Source organism: Micrasema longulum, unplaced genomic scaffold, assembly GCF_059751315.1.
Source record: "Micrasema longulum isolate JH-2025_06_02 unplaced genomic scaffold, ASM5975131v1 h1tg001825l, whole genome shotgun sequence".
Classification (NCBI taxonomy): domain Eukaryota; kingdom Metazoa; phylum Arthropoda; class Insecta; order Trichoptera; family Brachycentridae; genus Micrasema; species Micrasema longulum.
In genome coordinates, this window is record NW_028278999.1 from 253,833 (window position 1) to 280,125 (window position 26,293).

General features: G+C 32.1%; 1 protein-coding gene across 1 annotated transcript in view; it reads left to right on the forward strand.

Moving 5' to 3' along the window:
- dtn (transmembrane protein 132C dtn) overlaps positions 1-26,293 on the forward strand; it is a 136,880-nt gene that overhangs the window by 101,945 nt on the left and 8,642 nt on the right. The window contains exons 7-14 of the mRNA XM_088238057.1: positions 14,647-14,790; positions 16,136-16,456; positions 17,618-17,819; positions 19,319-19,491; positions 20,282-20,450; positions 21,150-21,410; positions 24,601-24,767; positions 25,891-26,107. Coding sequence (XP_088094183.1) covers positions 14,647-14,790; positions 16,136-16,456; positions 17,618-17,819; positions 19,319-19,491; positions 20,282-20,450; positions 21,150-21,410; positions 24,601-24,767; positions 25,891-26,107 — 1,654 coding nt within the window. The remainder of the gene's footprint in view (positions 1-14,646; positions 14,791-16,135; positions 16,457-17,617; positions 17,820-19,318; positions 19,492-20,281; positions 20,451-21,149; positions 21,411-24,600; positions 24,768-25,890; positions 26,108-26,293) is intronic.

The window sequence follows — 26,293 nt, forward strand, 5'->3', positions numbered from 1 at the left end:
ATTAAAATATTTCATAGTCCCTGGACTGGTACCTGAAGCTTAAGACTGATCATCTTACCTTCATGTAACAAAAATGATCAAGATATGCTGCGATTGGTGAACCAATGCAGTGCCCTATGCACCATTCGATGCGGAAAGGGAATGATAATGATACGTATATTTTTTACTTTCAATTTTTAAAATAATGTTTATGTTACAAATAAAAAATATTGTTTGCCTTAATTTCAATAAATTTTTCTATCATTTCGGGGCAATAAAATATTAATTCCTTAAAATATGTTTTCAGTAAAAATAAATATAACTCACAATATTACTTACTCGTATACCCAAATAAAAAAAAATATGCCATTGAATTAAGTCTTGTGCATTGTTTTTAAAAACACCCTAAAGGCCATATTATTTTGAAGCATAAATATTTTGAACTTAAAATGACAATAAAGTGGATAATCATTATCACGTTTTAAACTTTCAGTACTTTCCCGGTGATTTTTTCCTCAAACAATCTTTTCACGCTTCTTTGAGAAGTTTCTTTTGAAGTGAAGGCGTTGAAAAGAGATTTTATAAACATTACAAAGTGGGAAAAGTCGTTCATCAGATGTATCTTGTTTGTACGCTTTGTTTGGACTTCAAATTCTTTTAAAGAAGTTTCTTTTTAAATGGCGGTGTGGTGATAGATAAAAAAAGGAACTAGAGATGGGAGAAAGATAAAATAATAATAAATGTGTTGCATTAGTAACATATTTAAAGTAAGTAAATGGACTTTGGAAAAAGAGTTTATTTTTACTTTCACTAAACGATACTTCATATTATTTATTGTTGCAGCATCTATTTTCTTTACGGAATAACATTTGAAATATATTACAAACACAACGCTGTTTTGGGTATGTCCAAATGTTTGTAGACAGGCTGGATTTCCTCCCTACGGAGTTATTAAGATCGGAATTTTTCGCAAGAGAGAAGGAAGCCAGCCTGTCTACAAACATTTGGACATATTTAAAACATTGTTGATTAAACTAACTGGTATAAGAAAAGGTATAAAAATTAGAAAATTGTTTTCAGGCGTTGCCTATTAGGTGTATTGGTTCAGCCGTATGAATCTCACCCACATGATAGAGGTTTCAGCTCTTTTACTTCACAAAAGTCAACAGATAAAAGATTTGAGGAAATGTTGAATGCTACACAGTGTATAAAGTAGCCACTTGAACCAGCCAATGACAGGTCTCTAGAATCCCTGCAAATGCCTAGACTTTTATTTATTTATTTGACGGACTTATGCAGTCCATTTTAACGATGGCAAATACAATTTCATATAATAGATACAGGCACTAATAAAAGAAAATACAACTAAATAAAATTAAAGCTAGTACAAAAAAAATAAAAATTAATACCTCAAGACAAGATCTGGTCTATTTTGGTGAATTTTCATCACAATAATTCATTTGATTTTCTCTAAGTCAAGGTTCGTAAACGCCCTACTTGTGTTGAAAACAAAACTAAGTAAAGGTATAATGCAATGAGTATTTTGTTTTATTCCGGGATTTGAGTTTTAGGTTTTTTTTGTTTTTTCTTTATTGTGAAAATCGTGCTTCTTTTTTTGTCTTAGGTTTAATAACCAGATATTTTTTTATTTATTGATCTAAGTTTACAGTTTTTTAACCTCTTTTTATGAAATAATTCTAATTAAGAGGAAAAACAGTCTCGCTTTTCTGCATACAAACGTATTCGTTGGTCGTCTAACCAAATGCGCCACGGCGCCTGTCTATATGTTTCTTGTACATTTGTTTTTTCGTATAATTGTTATAGTTGGCTTAGGCCGTATTTATAATAAATAAATAAACACACACTTTTCTTTTAAAGGAATAAATAAAATTACTTTGTTTTATGAAGCAATTATTGAACCACACGTTATCTACTGTAGTAGCATTTTATTTTTATCAAACAAAGAAAACATAGATAAACTAACTGTATTACAAAATAAAACCTTTAGAATCATTTTGAAAAAAAACCAGATACACGAGGGTAAAGTCGATGGTAAATGACTTTAATTATTAACATATAAACAAATAATATTTTACAATACAATGATATTTGTTCATAAAATTATAAACTCTAATAAAAAAACAGAATTTTGGAAAAAAATTGATCGGAACCAGCATGAACACGATCACAATACTAGAGAAAAGAACAAAATTAGACTTCCATTTAGGAAAAAGGCAAAGTCACAAAATTCAATTTTATTTAAAGCAATTAAAAAGTATTACGAAATGGAAAAAAATATTTATGAAGAAAAAAACATATCAAAATTTAAAATAATGGTCAAGACATATGTGATAAACAATTTATAAATTAAATATATTTGCAATGTTATTATTAGAACACACATAACAATATGTATGATATGTGTGCCCTACTTTAAGATTTAAATAAAAAATATAAAAAAACACTTATTTAACACATTGTTGCCGAAACTAGTTGGTTGTGATAATAAATAAGTGGTTCATAAAACAAAGTCATTTTATTTGTTCCTTTCAAATATAGCAGTGAACTACAAAGCTAGTGCTACAAACATCGAAAATAAATAAATGAATAATTATTGATCCAGATAACTACTGTTCGTTTGTTGTAAGCTGTAAGGTCTTGTTTTCTTCTGAAAAATCCCCCGAGGATTATCGAAAATAGGCGAACAATCTCCAGAAACACCATTATTTACTCGCGTTCGTATCTGAACCATTCGAAATGTGCATTCTAGAGCAATAAAACACGGAGCCGAGAGACTTGTAAACTATGTAGGACCGGGAAGAATAAGTGCAGGTGTGCTTCTGGGAAAATATCCCACGCTTTGTAGCCTTGCTAGAGATTCGGGAAATAAAAAGTCTGAAAGGGCCAGGAATAAAGGATTTAATCGTAGGTGCTGTGAGAGTTCAAATTAAATGCGGAATTAAAAATAGTCGCAGAATGGCTTGAAGTAAATAAGCCAAAACCAAATGTAGGAAAAACGAAAGCATGATAATGAATAAGAAACGTTGTTTTACGGGTGAACACAGTGTTGAACTAGATTCATTCTTAATGAAAGGAAACAATAGTTGTACTTTCCCATCAAAGAAAAGTAGTGTTGCTAACCCTTAGTGTTGAAAATGATAAACGTAGTACCTACCTACTAACAATCTTTTAACTGTGACTTCATTAATTAATAATTTAGTTACTAAAATTTAAATAAGCAGTACTGCATGCATGATTCTGGAATTTATCTTTTAGATACGCATAAAATAATTTATTCTGATGTAAGTACGTTTATAAAATGAGGAATTCTACTGTTTTCTAATTATTTTTTTTTATTAGCGTACTATTTAACTAAGCAAAAAAAAATAATTTTTTGTGCGTTATTTACAAAGATATGATTTTTTAAAGTTACATTTTTCAAATACCGAGCCAAATGACTGTAATCAGTGTGTCACTTTTCAGTAGTGACGTCATGAAACGGTTGGCGTTCTTACTTTCACTGACCGCGGTAAGTTGTATTTCTCCAGCCAATAACAAAACTGACAAGAATCTATGAAATATTGCTTTGATTGCTTCATTTAGTTGATCGTAATTTGCTCATGTCTATGTTATAGTTGTTTTACGAACGGTAGATCTGGCAACGCTGTTGAAATGTCAAAACTTTTCAATCACAAATTATACTCTTTTTTTATGGTCAAAACGTTCCTTACAAGGTGCGGGGGCTTTAAAGCGGAAACCAGAAATACTACACGTGGATATAAGGAGTGACGTCATTATTTACGATTTTAAAATGAATACTATTTTTAACATTTTTTATTTATTTTTGCGTGCGTTTTTGAGATATTTCATCCTACTACAAAATTTTTAAATATTTACGTGTTCACAAAAACATTTTTAAAATTTAATTCCGGGTTGGGCTGGAATTCCTCATTATTAAAATGAACATAGGCTATTGTGATACAAGTGAATACAGTTTATGCTACCATTCGTGTTTGCAATATGCTCATGGAAATAAATGGCAATATCTGACGAAGGCCCTCTATATAATTTGCCAAACTCACAGTGAGAGGGGCAGTGAAAGTAGTATAGTTAAATTCAATTAAAATAGCGATATTTGAAATTGAAAATTTTAAAAGAGTAAAGAGGCAATTGAAATACACAAACCCTGAAGATGGCTCCTGCAATGGTAGCCGCAACGTCGGAACAAATCCAACACACACGGTATCACCCAAAAAAGAAGAAACAAATTGATAACAGGGACCGTGAAAACCTTCGTACTTATTTGATGTATGATAGGTGCACAAATGTCGAGATCCGTGAACTGTGTAAGGCTGAGACATGCAATATCGACAGAATCAAGAAAGGGGTGCTGCGTTGGTTTGGACAACGAAAGAACGTCTGAAAGAACTTACGATGCGAATGTTAATGGATGCAGAAAACGAGGAAGGCCGAGAAAGACATGGCACGATCAAGTTATCAAATATTTGAAGGTGGACATGAAAAAAATAAATAAATAAAAATAATAATAATTATGTTTCATTTGAATCCTACTATGCCTTATATTATAAACATAATATAATGTATGTAGTATGTCTTAATAGTGTATTATGTTAACTATGTAACTTTATTCTTAAATTTAAAAAATATATTTTTTAAATTTTTATATTTGAAAAAATGTTAATTATGTTTAATGTGTAACTTTTTCTTATTATATAGTATGTATAATGTAAAAGCCCCATGGGCGTCAAAAGAAAGAAAGAAAGACAGAAATGTATGAATAATCGGCGTGCGTGCATGAGAAGATGAATGAATGTAGAGGAATCGAGGTCTGAATGCTAATATATAGTAATTTGGCGTTCTATCCTCTCTGCCTTCCCCTACGGGGAAACGGCGTGATGGTTTGTTTGTGAACTCGTTTATTGGAAAATAAAACATTGTTTTTTTTGTATGATGGAAACCGATAGGAAGACCCACGGTCTTTAAAACGGTTTCGGGTAAGTGGAGGAATGTAATTTCACTGTTTCAAGCATAAAATATCTCGGAGCCTTAATTGACTCCAAATTATCTTTTATAAAAAATGCTGACTATGTTATTCAGAAAATTGCTAAGAAGGTATCTCTATTAGGAAGGATAAGAAATAAACTAGACCCTAAAACCTCTCTGCTAATATTTAAGAGTATTAAGTTCTCCACATTGATTATTGATACAGTATTTTATATTTAAGTAATGAGGGAGATCTCAAGGGACTCAATATAATACAAAAAAAAGCAACGATAAATATTAATATGTAGTGGACGCACTACAATTAAGAAAATGATTCAACTTCTAGGTATTATGACAATTGATCAGAGAATCTAATTCAATGTTGCTAATGAAACTCACATTTTGTTATTTTTTTATTTATTTCGAATAAAAACAGATGTACAGTTTAAATGAATAAATGAATGTAAATAAAAACTATAAAAAAATGTATACATAGTAAGGCCTGCCATCCATTAATATGTATTCACTAAATTATACCACAATAAAACGACGACGGTTTAAACTATATAAATAATAAATAAACCAAGAAATATGGACAAATCAAGGAGATAGTGGAAAGGAAAAAAAGGAAATTGATTAGGAGTGGTGAAAGATGATTAAAGGAAAGTAGGAGTAGAAAATTGCATTCGATTTAATGATTAAGAGCAAGAAAAGAGACATAAAGTCCATTTTCTTTTATTTTGAATCAAGCCTATTAGTTCTCTTCTGTACTTATTATATGGAGTGTTAAAAATATCTAGACTATTAAAATTATTGTTAAATGCTTCACATATACGAGGGATGGTAGAATGTTTCCGATGATTAGTTTAAATATTTATTCATTCAAAACTTCACTAGTTTAAATATTTATGAACTTATTAAGGCTTTTTAGGCTATGCCCGTGTCAAGCCACAATAAATAACAATAAAAATACACAGTAAAATTAATTAGATCAAATTATAATGACAAAGAATAACAATCTAGAAAAAAAAGGTAAATGTAATAAACAATCAAATTCCAAAGAATACAATGCAAAAAAGATAATCAGAAATAATTTTTAAATATAAATTATACAAATTAAGAATCACACATAATCAAATATACAAAATAATGGTATCATTAAAATCAACAAAATAAAATTGAAATATAGTAGTATTAAAAAAAACAAAATAAGAGTATCATGGAAATCAACAGAAAAAGAATATATATATATATAAAAACATAATTGATTTGATTGTTTTCTAGAAACTCACTCAATACCATAGTAAGAAATATAAGAAATAGGAGCAATAAATCATATGCCAAATAATAGTACGTACTAAATTAAATTATATAAAAATACAAAATGAAAAAAAACACAAAAATATCAATATATATAAAAAGCAAATAAAAGTATGGAAGGAAAGCAGATTTGTAAATTTTTGCTAATCTCGAACTTTAAAAAAAATTGACAACCTCATCCCTATCGATGTGCAGCAACCAATTGCAAACATTTTTCTTAAATACATTGGCACTTGTGGAGTTTTTTATGGCTGCTGGAAGTTGATAAAAAAATTACGAATGTAGAAACTATCAGACAATCTAGTTGGTCTGGAGGGGACACTACCGTGCTTACCAGCAAGTAGATGAATCAGTTTTGGGAAATCAAATTTATTAAGTACAATTGTAAAGCAGAATCTGATCGAAAATATCTCTTCTGTGTGTCTATTAATGGAATAGTTCCGAGATATTTCCAAAACAAATTGAAGAATATTTTTTTTTTTTGAATATATTAAAAAAAATATTTTATTAAGAAATCTTGCCAAATAAATACAAAATTACAAAATGACTGGTACATGCATAAGTATACCTCTCTAATAGAGTGAAAACTCGTGTTCAGAGAGAGAGAGAGTTTTACAATTAATTTAATTTTTATATATATTTTACAGGATACATATATGTATTATATTTTATTTATTATTTATTATTTGACACTTTATATACATATACAATAAATATACATATAAGGGCGGGCATATTGCCTTAAGGCAATTTCTTCCTACCTACAGTTTCAGTTTGAGAAAATTATAATTACATGGGCATATTGAATCTAACAATTTTATACAAAAATTAAAAGCAAAGATTAACAAAAATAAATATATATATATAAAAAAAAATAACACTATACTATTAAGAGAGGAGAGGGGATGGGAAGGAAAGAAGAAGGATAAAGGAACAATTTAAATATTTAGATAGTGACATTTCAATCTTGTTTTACATTTAAGTTCTTTCATAACTATGCAACAAGAGGATCTAAAAATATAAGATTGAAAAACAAACCAAAATCAATGTTCTAGGACTGCCTTATGGCATCATCATAATTCTCTTCCCGCACCTAATGGTGTATAGGGCACTGCATTAGTACACCAATCGCAGTGTATCTCGATCGTTTTTGTTACATGAAAATAAGATGATCTGTCTTACGCTTCAGGTACCAGTCCAGGGACTATGAAATGAACGTAGTTATGCAGAAAGCAGCCAGCCAAAGAAAAATGAAACAGAGATAATAGCACTTTTATGAAAAGAGTAAAAAATCGAATTTACACAAAAGTTTGAATGTTTTTGACTTTGACAAATAATAAACAATGAATTCATGAGTTTTTAACTATATGACAAACAGGAATCTTATTGTGTATTTGACCAGTTTTATTGATTCTTAAAGTACCGTAAGATTTTTTTAGTGTTGTGGGTGTTTATTGCAAATTGAGAAATGCAGTTTTTGTGATCGACACTATTTTGAGTAGATGATTATTACAGTTTTTTATATGAAAGAGGTCTGGCTGCTTTTAGCAGAACATAGAATCGACCTTACTGCATCCGGTAACACCAATATCTTTTTTTTTCAAAATTGTGAACTGGCTGCTTTCTGCATAACTACGTTCAAATATTCTATGTAAAAACACCTTTTTAAATAAATATTTTATGCCAACCATGTCGGGTATCGAACCCGAGACCTCTTGCATGGTAGGCAAACGCGCTTACCACTGCACCACGAGGCCGACAGTAATGCTGCCTTATGTGCGAGGGAATAAAAGTGTTTAAATTAATACCTACCAGAAAATATAGAAAGAGTAAATAAATTTAAGAAAAAAAAATAAACATAAGAAAAGTGTAAATAAATTTCAGATTAAGTGTAGAGTATATCGGGCTTTACTGACAGAATGCATTAAGTCATTAAAACAAGTTCTGGGATAATCGCATTCAAATCTTTTCTGTTGATATATTTTTAATATTTAAAATATATAAATAATGTTGACTTAATGCATTCTGTCAGAATATCCTCGATATGTAAAAAATACTTTTTTTAAATTAAATTATTTATTGACAATTCTTGATGGAATTCCATTGTAATGATGTAATAGCTAATATTTACATAAAAGTATTTTATTTTTTACCACTTATTTTTAAATGTACCTACACTTTAGATAATATATATTATAGTTTTATATAAATTATCCTTACACTGTCTAATATTCACCAGTCTGAAGATGCTCATATGAGGGTGAAAGCGGTAATTGGTCAAATAAATAAGTGGAAGTGTACCAAGTATTTTTTCATTAATAACGTATAATATGTAAATATAAGTTATTACATAATTAAATAATACTAGTTTAAATATATTATAAGTAGTGAATATACGTAAGTGTTCATATAAAAGAACAGTCTAAATATTATAAATTTATTAAGGTTAACTGTCTTCTGTATGCGGATGATGCCGTGCTTCTTGCTAGCAGCAAAGAAGACCTTCAATTCTTAGTAACAAAAGTCTACGAGGTATGCAAGAAAAGCGATTTGCTTATGAATGTTGATAAATCGAAAGTGATGGTTTTTGAAAGGGATGAAAATATAACTAAATGTGAGATCAGCGTGAACGGAGATATTCTGAATCAGGTAGAAGAATTTGTGTACCTGGGAAGTATGTTTACTAGGGACGGAAAGGCCGATAAAGATATTGAAAGGAGGGTGAGTGCCGGGAACAGGGTGAACGGTGCACTAAAATCTACTTTGGCAAACAAATGTTTATCGCAGGAGGCTAAACTAGCAGTTCACAACGGAGTTCTAGTTCCAACTCTAATGTATGGGAGCGAAGTATGGAATTGGAAAAATAATGATGAAAGTAGGTTGAATGCTGTCGAAATGCGATCCCTCAGGCGAATGTGTGGTAAAACGATGTATGATAGGTGCACAAATGTCGAGATCCGTGAAGTGTGTAAGGCTGAGACATGCATTATTGACAGAATTAAGAAAGGGGTGCTGCGTTGGTTTGGACATGTAGAGCGAATGGACAGCGAAAGAACGGCTAAAAGGATCTACGATGCAAATGTTGATGGATGCAGAAAACGAGGAAGACCGAGAAAGACATGGCACGATCAAGTCCATCAAATACTTGAAGATGGACATGTCAAAAGTAGGAATAATCGGCGTGCGTGCATAAGAAGATGTATGAATGCAGAGGAAGCGAGGTCTGTATGCCAAGATAGAGTGTTATGGCGTTCTATCCTCTCTGCCTACCCCTACGGGGAAACGGCGTGATGGTTTGTTGTTGTTGTTGTGTAAGTTCAATAAATGTACAAAAGTTATAAATAATATTGTGTTTTAAATATTGTAAAAGACTAAATTAATCATAAAACTAAACAAAAAACTAATTTGTAAAAAAAGTTGAAATTATCTACCTACGTACCTACCTCGATATTACCGCTTATCACGAACGATGCAAAATTAATAGTTTTGAACTTAATGTTGACAAATGAAAAATCTTTAATGGCATGCAACCCGAAATATGGGAAATATTATAAAACACGAATTATATGCATAAGAAATATATCTATAAGATTTTGACTCCACGATAAATACATAAATGTAATAATATTGGATCTTGTAATTTTTATCGCGAGAACTCGCATTTTTCCTTTTATTAGGGTTTTTTACCAAAACATGATAACATTTGCCGAAACAAGATACATGCATTTACAAATTTTTGACTCGGATTCCCACGCTCTTACAAATACAAATTGAACGTAGTTATATAGAAAGCAGCCAGTTCACAATTTTGAAAAAAAAATGATGTTATCATGTTCAGGAAGGTTGATTCTATGTTTTGCTTAAAACAGCCAGGCCACTTTCATACAAAAACTGTAATAATCACCTCTTGAAAATTCCATGATATCAAAATGTCATGAAAATGAATGTCACCTCATACACTCAGAGTTTGTATAAGGTTTCATTCAATATTAGATCTGGCTGTTTTCTGTAAAATCCATATTTTAGGTTGTGCAGTCAGACAGACTTAAAAAAATCACCGTAATTCCTTTAACACATAATCAAATTATTTTTTAAGTTATTATAAAAATAAATTAAAAGATTCCTTACAATTAAGTTTCCTAATATAAACATAAAATAATATGATCAATTCATAATGACAAAACACACATCAGAGTTTTACTAGGGCTGACTGTTTTCTGTAAAATGCACATCTTAGGTCGAGTGGTCAGCCAGAGATTAAAAATCATTTAATTTCATGTACGTAATTTAATTCTTTTTCGTATTATAAAATAACGAATGCATGCAATATTTACCATTTAAGGGCTTTGGAAGCAAAAATATCAAACTCCCGTTTTTGTGCTGTCTTTATGTTAGAAATGTTATTTTCACTGAACTTTAACTTTAAGATACTAATAAATTAGCCATAATAGAAACATGAATTCAAAAAAACTCTCTTAATATTTGTATGGCACGGCTATTTTGAAAATTTTAATCTCAAACCTGTCATTGGTCGAACAAAATGGCTGATGGATATTGCTATGTTTGCTTAACACTATTTTGAAACCATCAGAAGTATGAATTTAAAATACATTTGCAACTAAACTCATGATTTTTATAAAAATAAAGTTGATAAACTACAGAGCGACATCATAACCAAAAAAAAATTTTTTTGGAGGTTGCTTTTTTTGTTTCCAATGCCCTCATTTGTCAAAGTAAAAAATATTGCAACTGTTGTGTAGGTTCGATTATTCACCCTTTTCACAAAAATACCATTATCTCAGTTTCATTTTTCTACGACTGGCTGGTTCCTGCATTAAAAATAAAAAAAAAACGCCATTACATTTTTAAGGATGAATTCATTCGTTCTCTGAGCGCAAATACTGTGACCAACATGTTATTGTATATTGCGATAGCATATAACCACATACATAAAAACAGCAATTAAAGGTTTGCTAAATTACCTGCTACAAGATTTCTCGCTCAATTCTGTCCAGATTTCTGATCTTAGCTTTACGGTTTTGATTATGAGAACCAAACTATGTTACTGGTAACAGAATTTATGGCGTATTGGTTTTTCAATTCGAGTAATAATTGAATTTTCACTCAGAATTGCGTTTCCAAATGGTTACACACGTAATATACTATTTCGACCGAAAAGTTGAATTTCAAATGGTAATCCCACAGGTACAATACATGTACCTTCATACTAAAGTTATAATTTGTGTTGATTCCATTTATTTTTTATTTGCGTTGTAAAATCCTACCTTTAAATTGAATTTAGGGAGTTTTATTGTTACCAGACATCATTACGTTTGGTTTGTTTTAGGTAATTTTATAATTTGATCTATGATGTTTTTAAGAGAGAGCAACTCTTCGCTCGTCATTCAATCATTTATATGTAATAGGTATCTACTACTACTAGAGAGGATGGACCGCCACACACGTCTATCCTGACATACATTCGTAGCATCTTTTAAATTCGTACATCTTGTTACGCTTTATCATAAATAAGTCCAGTAGAACTACATTTATCCGAACTACAGTCACCCGGATTGCCAAATATCCAAATCGTTAGCAGGAAATAAATATAGGAGATGTTTTTAATTTTAATGCGGAATTAACTTTGCTGGACACGTTTAAATAAGTTTTTAATGAGATTCCAATTCGCTGTATTATTTCAAAAGTAATCAAATCTGGCGCTCATTAATCCGGATAATGAGGAATTCCACTGTTTCGTAATTTTTTTTTTCTATTAGCGTACTATTTAACTAAGCAAAAATATGAAAATATATAATAATTTATGATTTTTTAAAGTTACATTTATCAAATACCGCGCCAAATGACTGTAATCAGTGTGTCACTTTTCAGTAGTGACGTCATGAAACGGTTGGCGTTCTTATTTTCACTGATCTGACAAGAATCTATGGAATATTGCTTTGATTACTTCATTTAGTTGATCGTAATATGCTCATTTCTATGTTATGGTTGTTTTTACGAACGTTTCGATTTAGAAAAACCTAGAAAGTTGACATAATCTCTGGTTGAAATGTCAAATTATACAAATTATACTCTTTTTTTTCTATGGTCAAAACGTTGCGGGGGCTTTAAAGCGGAAACCGGAAATACTACACGTAGATATAAGAAGTGACGTCATTATTTACGATTTTAAAATGAATACTATTTATAACATTTTTTATTTATTTTTGCGTGCGTTTTTGAGATATTTCATCCTACTCCAAAATTTTTAAATATTCACGTGTACACAAAAATATTTTTAAAATTTGATTCCGGGTTGGGCTGGAATTCCTCATTGTATTGTGTAAATAGGTTCATAATTCATACGCTACGTCATCGTTCTTAATTTCAATCGTAATTAAAATCAAATCAAAATATAACATATTGGTAACGCGAGACCATTTTACTAGGTAAGTAATTTACAATATAATTTAATTAAGGCGTTTCGAATTCGGAGCAAATAGATTCTCTCTACGATAATATTAAATTTTGTTTACATACGCCTTAGACACCGTACCGCAAACTTGGCAAAGTTACTCCATAGACACCTACATATCGTATCTCGTAGATTCTCGGGGAGAGTGGGGTAAAATTGATCCCTGGGCAAGATCTCGCTTGATTAAGCCTCGCTACAAGTCGAACTTGTAAACGTTATTGGCGGTGGTTACACCGCAGGTCTGAAGTAAGTTTATTCCTGTTAAAACTTAGGGTCCCACTTATTGGCAAAAGTTTGCGTCGGTTCCTGCTCCATCGCGCGTCCCAGCTCCTAGCAGCGGAATCTGCGCAAACTTTTAAGTGGTAACATTGTTTATTTACGGCTGTTTGTATACCCGAAGAGGCAATACCTTCTACTGTTTGGTAGCCTCGAGTAATAGTTAGCTTATTATTTCACAACTTATTACATTCTTAAGCAAGACACAGATGGGAATGTATCCCATGACGTATGTCTGTAGGTACTGTAATGTTCATTCATAGATTGTATCCAGTTAACTCTCACTAATAAGAGAACATTAATTTATAAGCGTTTCTTTATAAAGCATCATGGTCAAATGAATTAAACATTACTCTTATGTTTTTTACATTGAAGTTTTAACGTTTTTTAATTTTTTATACCTACCTTCTGTCATTTTTGCTGGGTCACTTTGGAAACAATTGTTTTGTGTGGTTGTTGTACAAAATTTTGACCACATAAAATACTAAATCACATTATATTTCATTGAATTGATCGATCGTTAGTGGATAATTGCGTCACTGTATACGGACAGCATAATCATGTTTGAGGGTAAATGGGTCATTCGCATCGTGGTTTGACATTCCTAAAGGAGTCAAACAGGGATGTGTAACGTCACCACGGTTGTTTTAATTATACATCGATAACTGTTTGAAAGAACTGAAAGATTTAAGAATGGGAGCAAAAATGAGTGATATAGGTGTTAATTGTCATGTGTATGCTGATGGTGCCGTGCTTTCTGCTAGCAGCAAAGAAGACCTGCAATTCTTGGTAACAAAAATCTACGATGTATGAAATAACCTTTCTATGTTTGTATATATTATTTCTTCATTTTCGGTTTTATTATTTTATAATAACTTCTATTGTATCTTTTAAAACGTGTTTTTATTAGCTTACTTTTTAAACCTTTGTATTACTGCTACATATTATTGTTTATAAACTTAATTATGTATAATATAAGCAAATTTGTATTATAAAAGCCATATGGGCGTTGATTGCATAAAAATAAAATAAAATAAAAGCAATTTGCTAATGAATGTTGGTAAATCGAAAGTGATGGCCCTTGAAAGGGACGAAAGTATAACTAGATATGAGATCAGTGTGAACGGAGATATTCTGAATCAGGTAGAGGAATTTGTGTATCTAGGAAGTATGTTTACTAGGGATGGAAAGACTAAGAGGGATATTGAAAAGAGGGTGAGTGCCGGGAACAAAGTGAATGGTGCACTAAAATTAACCTTTGTAAACAAATGTTTGTCGCAGTAGTTTGTTTGTTTGCCGACCGAAGAGCAAAGAATGGAATCGAAAAAATAATTACGAAAGTATGAAGCCCAACATTTTTGAGGATTTATTAATATAAACATAAACAATATGAACATTATTTTAGATGTGCCAAAAAGGCATTCATAATATAATATAAAATTATAAATGCATATAAAATTATGATAAAAAAATAACAATCCTAGATTTCTTAAGTAAATTACAATTAAGGTTATAGTTAACATCCCTGTTGGATTCCTGAATTTGCTTCCCGGAAACATAATATGGTAATTAACTGTTCATTTTTTTTGTTTTAGAATTGGGAAGTACTCAACACTGCCGTCATTACATCGCATCAAGTGTCACAAGCCATGAAGGTTCTTATTGTTTCTCAAGCAGGACAGGTTGCTGACGTCACACTGCAAAGCTCATGCCATTCTGAAGACGAAAGTGTTCTGAAGGTAACATACCACAGTAATAATATTTATAAAAAACATTAAGTCCTTTTCAAATGCGACACCTGAATAATGTCTTCTGGAAGAGTTGGAGCGCAATACACACGTACATAATATAATAAAAACAATCTTGAAATGCTAAAGTTAAAATTATTGATTTGTATGGTTAAGAACATTGCATTCTTGGGCATTATTGGACAAAAGAAAGTGTAAAAAAGTAGAAAGTGGGAGTAGGGATAGAAGTGTTTCTAAGTGGATTAAATCAGTCGCCAGCAATAAATAAATAATTTATAATTAGTACAAACATTTAAGCAATCAGTCAATTTCCTTGATGATACTTATTATTACTTTTATTACAGATATATTTCTAGAATCGGGTTGCTATTCTGATATGTTGGGGTGGGGGGGAGGGGGGGGCAAAGAAGAAAGAAATTCGGAATTTTTATTTTTTGCATGTGACTGCTCTTTGCTTCATATATGACCACGCTGATGATAAAACGTCAAATAAATTCAAAAACGTGAAATCAAACATGATGATTTTCCGACAGTATTTTCAGTTTGTCCAAATTTTTGTTGACAAGGACTGGATTCAACTCCCTGAGAGGCTGTTAGCATTAACATATTGCAACAGAAATGAAGAACATTTTAGAGAAGGTAATATAGAAGTGTAGGCATCTACAGGGCTTATGACCTGTCATTGGCTGGTATAAGTGGCCACTTTACACACTATGTAACATTTACCATACTGCCCATATTTGAACCTCTATATCCCTTCAATTCTTTCATCTGTTGATGTTCGTGAAGTTAAAGAGCTAAAATCTTTTTTTTTATGCGGGTGAGATTCACCTAATTGAATTATTTCACCTACATACTAGGCAACGCCTGAAAATCTGATTTTTTCAATTTCTATACTTTTTCATGGACCAGGTGGATTTATCAACAATATTTTGAGTTTGTCCAAATTTTTGTAGACAGGGACAGGATTTAACTCCCTGAGGAGCTGTTAAAATTTACAAATTGCAAAAGAGATGAATAACATTTTAGAGAAGGTAATGGAATATACATGAAAAAGTATAGAGATTGACAAAAACAAAAAATTTCAGGCGTTGCCTTACGCCAATCTTACTGTCAGCGTCAGTGCCTCGCATCCATACACCAATACAGTCCTAATAATGGTCTTGTACAGGGTTATCTTTGTTTTCCTATGGACGTTTCTTGACCTTAACACTGGCAGCAAGGAAAAAATGTTTTGTTGCCCGCCGATATTACAAATTTAGATCTAATTAATCCCTTACTACCAAGTTAATATCTTTATTAGATTATCAATTTTTACGCTTTTATCATTTTTCAGGTTTCGTCATCATGCAGCTCTGTTTATGTGGACGGGTCAGAAATTCGTGGGTCATCCAATGCCTCCATCATTGTAAAGTATGGCACATACACTGGCTTGGCAAGGTTCACCGTCTGGATGCCCGAATTTCCCCTGGAGGTCAATGTCGAAGACTTTCGACTGAGCCAAGTCAAGGGATGGAAAGTTCCGGAAGGCGAGGCGAGCAAGCGAGGGGGACGCAAACGACGTTCGTACTCTCTGCCCACCATGGAGGAGATTACCAACAGTGTTACTCCAGAAAAACATGCTTGCAGATTGAGGTTCCAGCAGAGTCCCGTTGATGTAAGCGTATTTATTTATTTTACCGAAACATACAGTCAACAATGATCAAATGACATAATAAAGATATGGTTTATAGACAGACTATCGAAGTTTCTGAATAAAAATCATACATATTAAATTATAGTCAATATGGATATTGTGGAGAAATATTTTCATACATAAATTAAAAAAAGAACTTCAAAAAAAATTCTTCGCTAGAAAAACGCAACATGTTTGGCTTTAACAGTTGAACGTAGTTATGCAGAAAGAAGCCAGTCCACAATTTTGAGAAATTGAGATATTGATGTTATTGGGTGCAGTCAGGTCCACTATATGTTCTGCTAAAAACAGCCAGGCCGCTTTTATACAAAAAAACTGTATTAATCGCCTTCTGAAAATGGTGTCGACCACAAAAACGGCATTTCTCAACTTGCAGAAAACACCCACAGCACTAGAAAAATCTTACGGTACTTTAAAAATCTTTAAAACTGGTTAAATACATAATTATATTCTTGTTTGAAGTATAAAAAAACCGAATGTATTCAATGTTTATCATTGGTCAAAGTCATAAACATTTCAACTGTTGTGTAGATTCGAGTATTGACTATTTTCACAAAAGTACTATTATCTCAGTTTCATTTTTCTATGGCTGGCTGCCTTCTGCATAACTACGTTCAGTTGTGACAAACAAATTTGAATGAGCAGGAACAAATAAACGTGAATCGTGACATATTAGGGGCGCGGCCATTGGAATGGCCGTTTTTGCGGAAATTCAAAATTACAAACTATTTATGAAGACGTGTGTCTTCCTTCAGTTTCGCATATTCACTATCAAATTTTCAAAACTAATTAAGCGAAAATAGAATATTTTTTTACAATCAAAACGCGAAAATAACTAAAGATAGAAACTAAAAAGTTTTCATTGTACTGCAGTATAGTCACTAAATACACATGGTCAGCAGAATCACCTTATTTTAATTTCCCAGCACGACAGTGAAGGAATACCGTGTTAGTTCTAAATTGAGACCGTACAAACATACGTACAAACATACGCCAAACATACGCCAAACATACGCCAAACATACGCTCAGATTCCGCTTGTAGCTAGTATAGGAATAACGAGTCTATTTATTATAGATCATTGAGTGTAAGCACCTATGTAAATGTTGATTTTTTCTTTAGGTGTATGCGCGCTTCTTGGCAACAGACCACGACTCTGGCCGTGTCAGTTATCTTGTTTCTCGAAGGACCTGGCTCCGAGTGACAGAGTTGGTGCTGCCCCTACTCCGAGTGGCAGATCCTCGCCTCGCAGCCTTGAGAGGGAGAACATTGAGAGGCAAAGCTACCGGACGTACTGAAGTGCAAGTCCTCTCCCCAATTTCTGGTAAAATATATAAATATTATGAGGAGAGAAAATATTTATTATTTGTGTTTATAATATGTATATTTTATTCCCAAATAGCAAATATATATAAATATACTAGCTGACTCGTTGACTTTGTCCTGCCCGAACGATGGCTTGCCTTGGAAAAAATACTTTGATAAGTAGGTACCTAGGTACTTGTTTGTGATTAAATTCCAAAACTAAAAATTGTAAATATTCAAATATTAAATTGAAGTTTTAAACCTTGTTTATGGTTGAATTCCAAAACATAAAAAAATATTTTTTCAAATATGGCATTCTTTTTGCAAACGTCAAACTCTGGTCTTCTCAACAACAGAGGGGCGTACTTATGTAGGAATACGATTTTTTTAAATGTATTGAATTTAATAAGTATCGTATTATTTTAGTATTTCCAAAATTCCAGTAAATATAAATAAATGGGTAGAAATTATAAGGAATTTAAGGAAATAATCTGATTGAGATCCACAAAAAACAAACGCCGCTTGTAAACATTAAAAAACAAAGTTTTTTGTACACAAAAAACATCTTTCCATTTTTTTGTAAATGCATTCCCCTCAAATGCAACCTTGGTAGATCGATAAATAAAATATTTGTGCTCTTTACGTAGAATTAAGAATAGTCCAGAAACCGCCATACGCACATCAAACACAGGGCGACTCAACTACTCAAAAATGAGTAGGTTTACGTTTTGACCAATTAGTTTCATTGTAGACGTCGCTCAGTACGCAACTCCTTATTTGAATTCAACTATGCCGTGTTGTGTCCTTTTAAAGTTTAGAAATACTGCTAGGATCTTAAAGAAACAGGATGAAATCACATTTCATCTGTAATTTGCAAATTAATGTATAAATAACAAATGCATTACTTACAAATTTAATTATTTTTCCATCTGTCAGATTGTCGAAGAAACAAAATGGAAATTTCGTTAGTGTTGCCATGGTAGATTTTTTTTACCCTACTTTGCTCATCTAATAAGAGAATGAATGAAAATTGGATCTCGGATTAAACAACTCTGTGGTAGACATTTGACCGACATTATCTTCAAAACATCAAATATAATTTAACATGATATAAAAATATCAGTTTTATGTAAAATAAAATATGTTTTATATTTTAAGTTTTAAGTTCAATTATTTAATTACTCTTATTAAATAACCCTTTACTTACCTACTCTGTTGCGTCAATCAGTATTTCCGCATGCACAATAAAATTTTAGAGAAATCAACAGATTGCTTTTTTTTCACCTTACATTTGTGTTATGGTTTTTTTTCCCATCAAGCAACATTACGCTACGACCTTACGAATGCGCGCGGCGAAAGTAGGTCATAGTGGGAGAATTATTGGACACAGTCCGATGTATTCAAATATGATTTTACGCTCCTTCTCTATTCTTAATTCTATGGGTATATGGAACAAATAAATAAAAGTTATAGAATACAGATTTGTCTCTATGTAATTAAATTAATTATTATTTCCAGGAAGAGTAATTGGAGCCAGAGAGATTCGAGTTGGAAGTGATAAAGTCTCCATATCTCGTCTCATTGTGAGAGTGATCTCTGGACTCCAGTTAAACATCTCACCAGACAATGCTATCGAAAATGGATATATCTCAGAAACAACTGTAACCCGAAGACTTACAGCACAATACCAGGTAAAGTCATGTCCTGTTATGCTACCTAAAATATCATAAATCAATACGTATCCATTAAATAAGTATGTATTTGTCTATTAATGCCCGACTTTTGATCAGCTACATATTATTGCATAAATTAATGTCAAAGATTGCCTCATAAAATTCGATTTTTTTATTTTAATTAGAAATTTATTTTTTAATTAAATTTATTTATTTTTAATTAAAAAAAGATGCAGGAAGTTTAAAATAATTATGTAGGTAGGGGAAAAAATTATGTTTTTTTTTTTTTTTTAAACTAAAACGAACTACTTTGAATGACTTCACTGGTTCATACGAATCAACCAATGATAAGAGAGTTGTGAAAGATTTCCGGTTTACGGTAAGACAACGGACCAATCGGTAGAACCGACCGAGAAGAAGCGTAAGAGGACTTGAGACGTCACACGCCGAGTAATTTCAGAAATACAAAACTTTACAAAATCATAGCGCTGATAAAACAATATATAAAAAAAAAATCAATATATTTTTGACTAAGTTTAAAACAGTATATTAAATTATTAAAAAAAAAAAAACACTGAACTTCCTCATTTAAATGTTTAGTTCTTAACTAACCCCAATAATTTTAAAATAAGAACACTTGCTTTAACAGTAGTTTTTTGTACTGTATAATCTGCGAATAGTTTGGAAACAAATGAAACTCATGTCTAAAGTTAGTGCTGTTTTTGCAATCTCCAAATAACTGTATAGGTCTTTTTATGTTATTTCTTTAAAAAGATGTGCTTGAATGTAACTGTTTTCTGTATTGCAGGAGGGATTATTGGACATTGACATAGAGTTTTCCGATGGATCTCGCACTCCACTCCGCGACGTAGTAATGGATGACTATGTCTTGAAGGTGGAAAGCTTGGATCCTGATGTGGTGGCATTTGCTCCCATGGTGGCTTCTCACCATCCTCGTGTCATTGCTGTTGGTGAAGGTGAGAACATCACAGACAGGCCCAAAGTTCTATTATTACCTTGACTTGCATGTTTTCCTTACAAATCAACTTTCCTGTCTGTCGGCGTATATTATATAGAAGTCTTCCTTTCTTGTGACCCCGACGTGATCCCAATTATGTAGTGGAATCTGTTTCGTGTGGTTGCAATAATTGTATAGAATTATTAATTTACCAATGGTTTGTTGCAAGGTGGCATATATAAAATAAAAGATTTCAACTTACATATTTTGTTTGGAGTTTTATTTACAACTTAAACAAATATAGTTAAATAAAAATACAACCTACCTTTTGAACCTAGCTGTGGAAATTGGAACAATTTTACGTTAAATATGATAAGTGAGTAGCGACGTCATTTTGAAGGCAATCAGAATCAATGGTGGTTGGAGAGTTTCCGGTTGTTGGCGCAACAGCGTCTCTGTGTTGGCAGGCTTGTCACCTGGAGTTTTATGTGTCCAGTGTTACAAGCGTCCATAGTTACATGAATGTAAGATGATCCATCTTACGCTTCAGATGCCAGTCAATATTATAGAAATATTCTAGTGAAAAATGCCATTTTAAATAAATATTTCATGTCAACCATGCTGGGAATTGAAACCCGAGACCTCTTCAATGGTAGACAAATGCCCTAACCATTTGACCACGAGGCGGACAGGTTAAAATTTATTTTTGTTTATTTAGGCAATGGCGAACTCCTGCGCGTCACCCTTCTCCTGTCGGAAGAGTGCCGCGGAGGCATTGTGGCAAAGTCGCGTGTGTCATCGGGGAAAGCCGACCCTTCGGGCGCATCAGGGGCCATGCTGGCCACCACTACGGCCAACGTCCAGGTGGACTTCTCAGCCAGCGAGGTCCCCCAGCGCCCCGACACTCCGCAGAACGACGACATCATGCGAGGAAGTGGAAGTAAAGGTCCCTTCTCCGACTTGCACGACATTCTGATTGGTACATGGCATGTTTTATTTTCGGGCGACTGCCTTCACCCAAAAGCTACTTTCAGTCAAACAAGGCAACCCTTTTTCAATGTACATACATATATATGACATTTCAACACTTCGTCATTGCGCTAGTAGTAATGTTATTTTCAATTGTTTAGGAGATTGATGAAACAATGTATTTTTTGATAATGGACTTTTTTGTGCATATTTTTTTTTTATTGATAATATTTATTGATTTTTTTCCCTATTCTTTCTGCTTTTATTTCAACAAAATAAACTTGAATATTTTGTCAAAAATATTTAAACATAATGAATGTTCACTTAACATATATTATTGGCACAATGACGACTTGATGTAAAAACAAAAAACTGATTTAATTTTTTTGCACTTTTTTGGTAAAACGAAACATTTGGATTATAATAATTTACCCAAATCTTCTAACTTTGGGTAAATTGTCTTTAAGTCATTACCATTTCAGAAAATAGGAAACAAGTTGTGGTAAAGCAGGGTTCGAACCCGGGACCCCCTTATCCGGAGTCCGCAACATTACTCACCAAAACACAGATTGGAAAAAGTAGTCTTAATCGAAGTTTACAAATTGAAAAGTGTTTTCAGGCATTGCCTATTGTTAAATTATTTAGAGCTCTTTTACTTCACAAAAGTCAACAGATGGAAAGAGTTGAGGAAATATGAATGTTCAAACATAGGCTGAATGGTAATTGTTACACAGTGTTTAAAATGGCCTCTTGACCAGCTAATGATAGGTCATAAGCCCTGTTAATGCCTAGACTTCCATATTCCCTCCTCTAAAATGTTATCTTTCTCTGTTGATCCATTAAAAAAAATGTGCTCATCTATTTTATCAAAATACCCAGCTAATAAACTTATTTTTAAATTTACAGTAAAACCCCCTTTTTACGTTTTTCAAGGGAGCAAGAAAAAAGGTGTAAAACTGAGGAAAACGATAAAGTGGGGAAATGAAAAATGAATAGAAAAAAATAGGAATTACATGAAAATAAAAAAATAGGAATTACATGAAAATAAATAATTTGCTACACTGTTGTGCTTCCAAAAAAGTTGTTAAAACGGTGATAATTGGGGATAGTCAATATTTTTTTACCTGTTTTCAACGATTTCACTAAAAATATTTTTATATTTTTTCAAACAATATAATATAATTTGTTTTTTTTTTATTTGATTTAAAAATAGCATGTGAAATTATTTTATGTGTAAATAAAAACTAACGAAAATAAAATTTTGAATTTGCATAAAAGAACATACAATATTTTTCCAATAAATGTGGGAAATTTAATTTATATTTATACGGTATCCGTTTTTTTCTACGGCATCACTAAAAACAACTGTAATAGATCGCAGCAAAATTGATTCACACTTTATGGCAACTTTTTAAACCGTCTTTTATAACATTAAATATTTCCGTTGTTACATTTTAAACATCGCAATTTATTGATATTAAAACTTAATTATTCTTGAACGCTTTCCAGCTGCGTATCATGATTTGTAATGAGTCAATATGACATTTTTGTTCAAACGAAAACTAAAACCAACCCTAAAGGAAGACACTTTAAGGTCAATAATAAGTAACAAAAGTAACACTGCACGCACCTGCTTTAAATTTATCATTTATTAGTTGTTTACCTGTTTTTATTCTTCATTCGCGTGGCAAACGCGGTGGCGCACGGACCGCGGCACTATTATTGCGGCATAATTTTGTCTTTTTTGACACATCAAATGAATTCCGAAATTTCATAAACGTAAAACCGGGGTGAAAAAAATGTAAAAAAACATTAATTGGGGGTAATATTTGTATGAAGAAAAATTGGTCCTGAACATTTCGGTGTAAAAAGTGGGAAAACGTAAATTTAAGAAACGTAAAAACGAGGTTTTACTTTAATTAAATGGATGTCAATACTACTTGTTAATTAAAGTGTCGAGTTGTCATTTGGGTTCTACAAAAAAAGATTATTTGCTTTCAGTATTGTTGTAATTTTATTTTCTGAATATCTGTGCTTTTGATAGATATACATAATTATTACATTCGCATGGTTTAGGTTTTATACTGCTGTTTTATAACACTTTATATGTATAGCACTGTTCTTTCTTTTCTAATACCAAATCTGTATAAAAATCAATCTTGCTGCACACAAAGGTTTTTAGTTTTCACCGTTTGTGTTTAGAATTTATAGATTTCTGCAATACATAATCATTGTTAAATTAATATTATAGATGTTACAAATATTAGCATGATTGTTTCATTATTGATAAAATTAATATTATATTATTTTATTTTATGTGACTAGCTTATTTAGGTATTCCGTAACATATTAGTAGAGATAAAATCTTTATCAAAATCAACAATGAGTTATTCTTTTTAAAATGGTCATAGGTGTCCTATTTTAAACAAAGCTTTGTTTATGAAACATGCTTATATTATCATATTATCTTACTATAATTTGTAAATTTGTTTAAAAAAATAAACAGAATTTTAAAAATCGTTTACTACAGTGTCAACATTTGTAATAAAATTTTAAGACACAAACATCTTGCCTAGTTGGGTAAATTAATAATAATGTAATCTACGGAATAAATTCTAGTAGATTCGGTGCTGGTCAGGACCGGAATATACATCTTTGCAAATTAATAAGAACATATCGCGGGATAGTAACACAACGGGCTATATTTACATACAAAATACACGAGAAAACGGTTTTCTCGTGCCACGAGAGTGGTTCAGAATAGCACCCCAGGTAACTTCAAAATCAGCACTTGTGAGTTACCAACATAAAACACATTTTTTTATCCTCATCCATGAATGGTACGAATGGACAAGTCATGCATTCAAATCCTCATAACATGATTGTAATGAATCAACACTCGCCTATTTGTAGCATTTATGGAGGAAGATACAAATAATGTGTTTTTAGTATGTAACTCAAAAATGCTATTCTCCCCTCCCCTGTAAGAAAGTGTCTGGTTCCTTATGCCAACTAAACCTACAGTAGTTCTGGGTCTGGTACAGACAGAAACACTCCTTGAAAGATTGTTATGAAATATAAAACAACTTTGTTTTAACCCATTTTTTTTTCTACCGACTAGTGCATTAAAAACATGCAAAAGTTCACTACCTTTAATTTTTTGTGACTAAATGCTTCCATGTTTACCATTGTGTATATAGGAATCCCCTTGAAGGATGAGAACAACCACGAGCCAACAGTGCAGGCGCGGCAGTTAGGCACCATGAACGGCATTGGGATGAGGGGAGTCAGAAGGCACGCTCCTCACATGACTCCCGTAGAGATTGGGATGTATGTTCTGCTTGCGGCATTCTGCTGTGCTATTGTGGTTAGTATTCCGAGATGTTTTATGAAATTAAATTCAAACTACAAAATAACGCCAAATATTACATAATATATTTGTATTATGAAATGCATTAAGGAACTAGATCAGTACAAAACCTGCATTTTGGGTACATCACTTGGGGTACTGCTAGCAGGACGACTCTCATTCAGTCATACAAATCGTACCATAAAATGAGTCCTGCTGGCAGGACCTGTTCCCCTCAGGCTGTCCTTCCGGAAGCGCCTTCCAGAAGGATATGGTGCTGGACGTTTTATCATTAAAGTTGAATTTGTATCTTGATTGATGAACATATGGCGGCCTCCGTGGTGTAGTGGTCAATACGCATGACTCACACACAAACGGTTCCGGGTTCGATTCCCGGTGAGAACACAAATATTTAAATGTGATTTTTCTCAAGCTTGGGTGTTCTGTGATGTAATTCACCACTGTAATTGGGCCTCCTGGCCTGTTGTGGTGCAAAAATAAATAAATAAATAATGCCCTCTAAACATAAATTTTCATATACATATCAATCAGTAGCATTCTTAGGCATATATATAAAAAAAATGTTATGTTTGTGTCAAAAGGGCCTAAATGGGTGGATTTAACTTTTTTTTCATGCAACCTGTTTTGTCCATTTTTCCACAACAATTGAATTATGCCCATGTAGAAGGGTATACCTGATTATGTTTTTTTTAGAATAATCAATAAAAACTTTTAGGCAAAGTTCTATTTTGTAAATTTTATGTTTAATCAAAAAATAAAACAGGCGTATTTCACAAAATTCAACGATTGATTGTCAATAGTATCTCATTGCCATTTTACTTTGAAATAAAACTGTTTTTTGCTTTTTTTTGTTTGAACCATAGTATATGCCCTTTTACGTGGGCACAATTCAAATATTGAACTTGAAACATTTTTAACTCAACTGACCCTAAATAATAATGAAAATGTATGTGTTCCTATTAGTTGTTTTGCCTTATAAATTTTATAATGTCACGCAAAAGTAACAAAAAATAAGTAGAATAAAAAACACACGTTTTTCTATTTAATAGATATTGAGGTTTTTTAAAACATATTCTCAAAAACTATATCACATATTTAAGGTATATTTTTACAATTTCAGATCTTTGTGGTGTCATGCGTTGTATATGCTTCTAAATTCAAACCAATGGGTCCAGAGGCAATGTCTGGAATTGGTCCGGCTATGCCCCTACAACCGATGGGTGATTCTGGAAAGATACAAGTTGCTGGACTCATTGGGACAAGTTTGGGGATAGGGAGAGACAATAGAAAGCCACCCAGAGAGTCCACAACTAATGCACATGATTGGGTATGGCTTGGTGAGTAAAATATTATAATTTTTTGAATATATATTTTTTTTTAATAGAGTATCGCCGCTAATTTCTTAAAACCTTCAGAGAGAAAAATGACATTATTTAAAAAGTAATACACCTTTTCTACACTTAATTTGTATCATGTAATTTTATTAATTGAATTGGCACACTTTATAACAAACACTTCGTGAT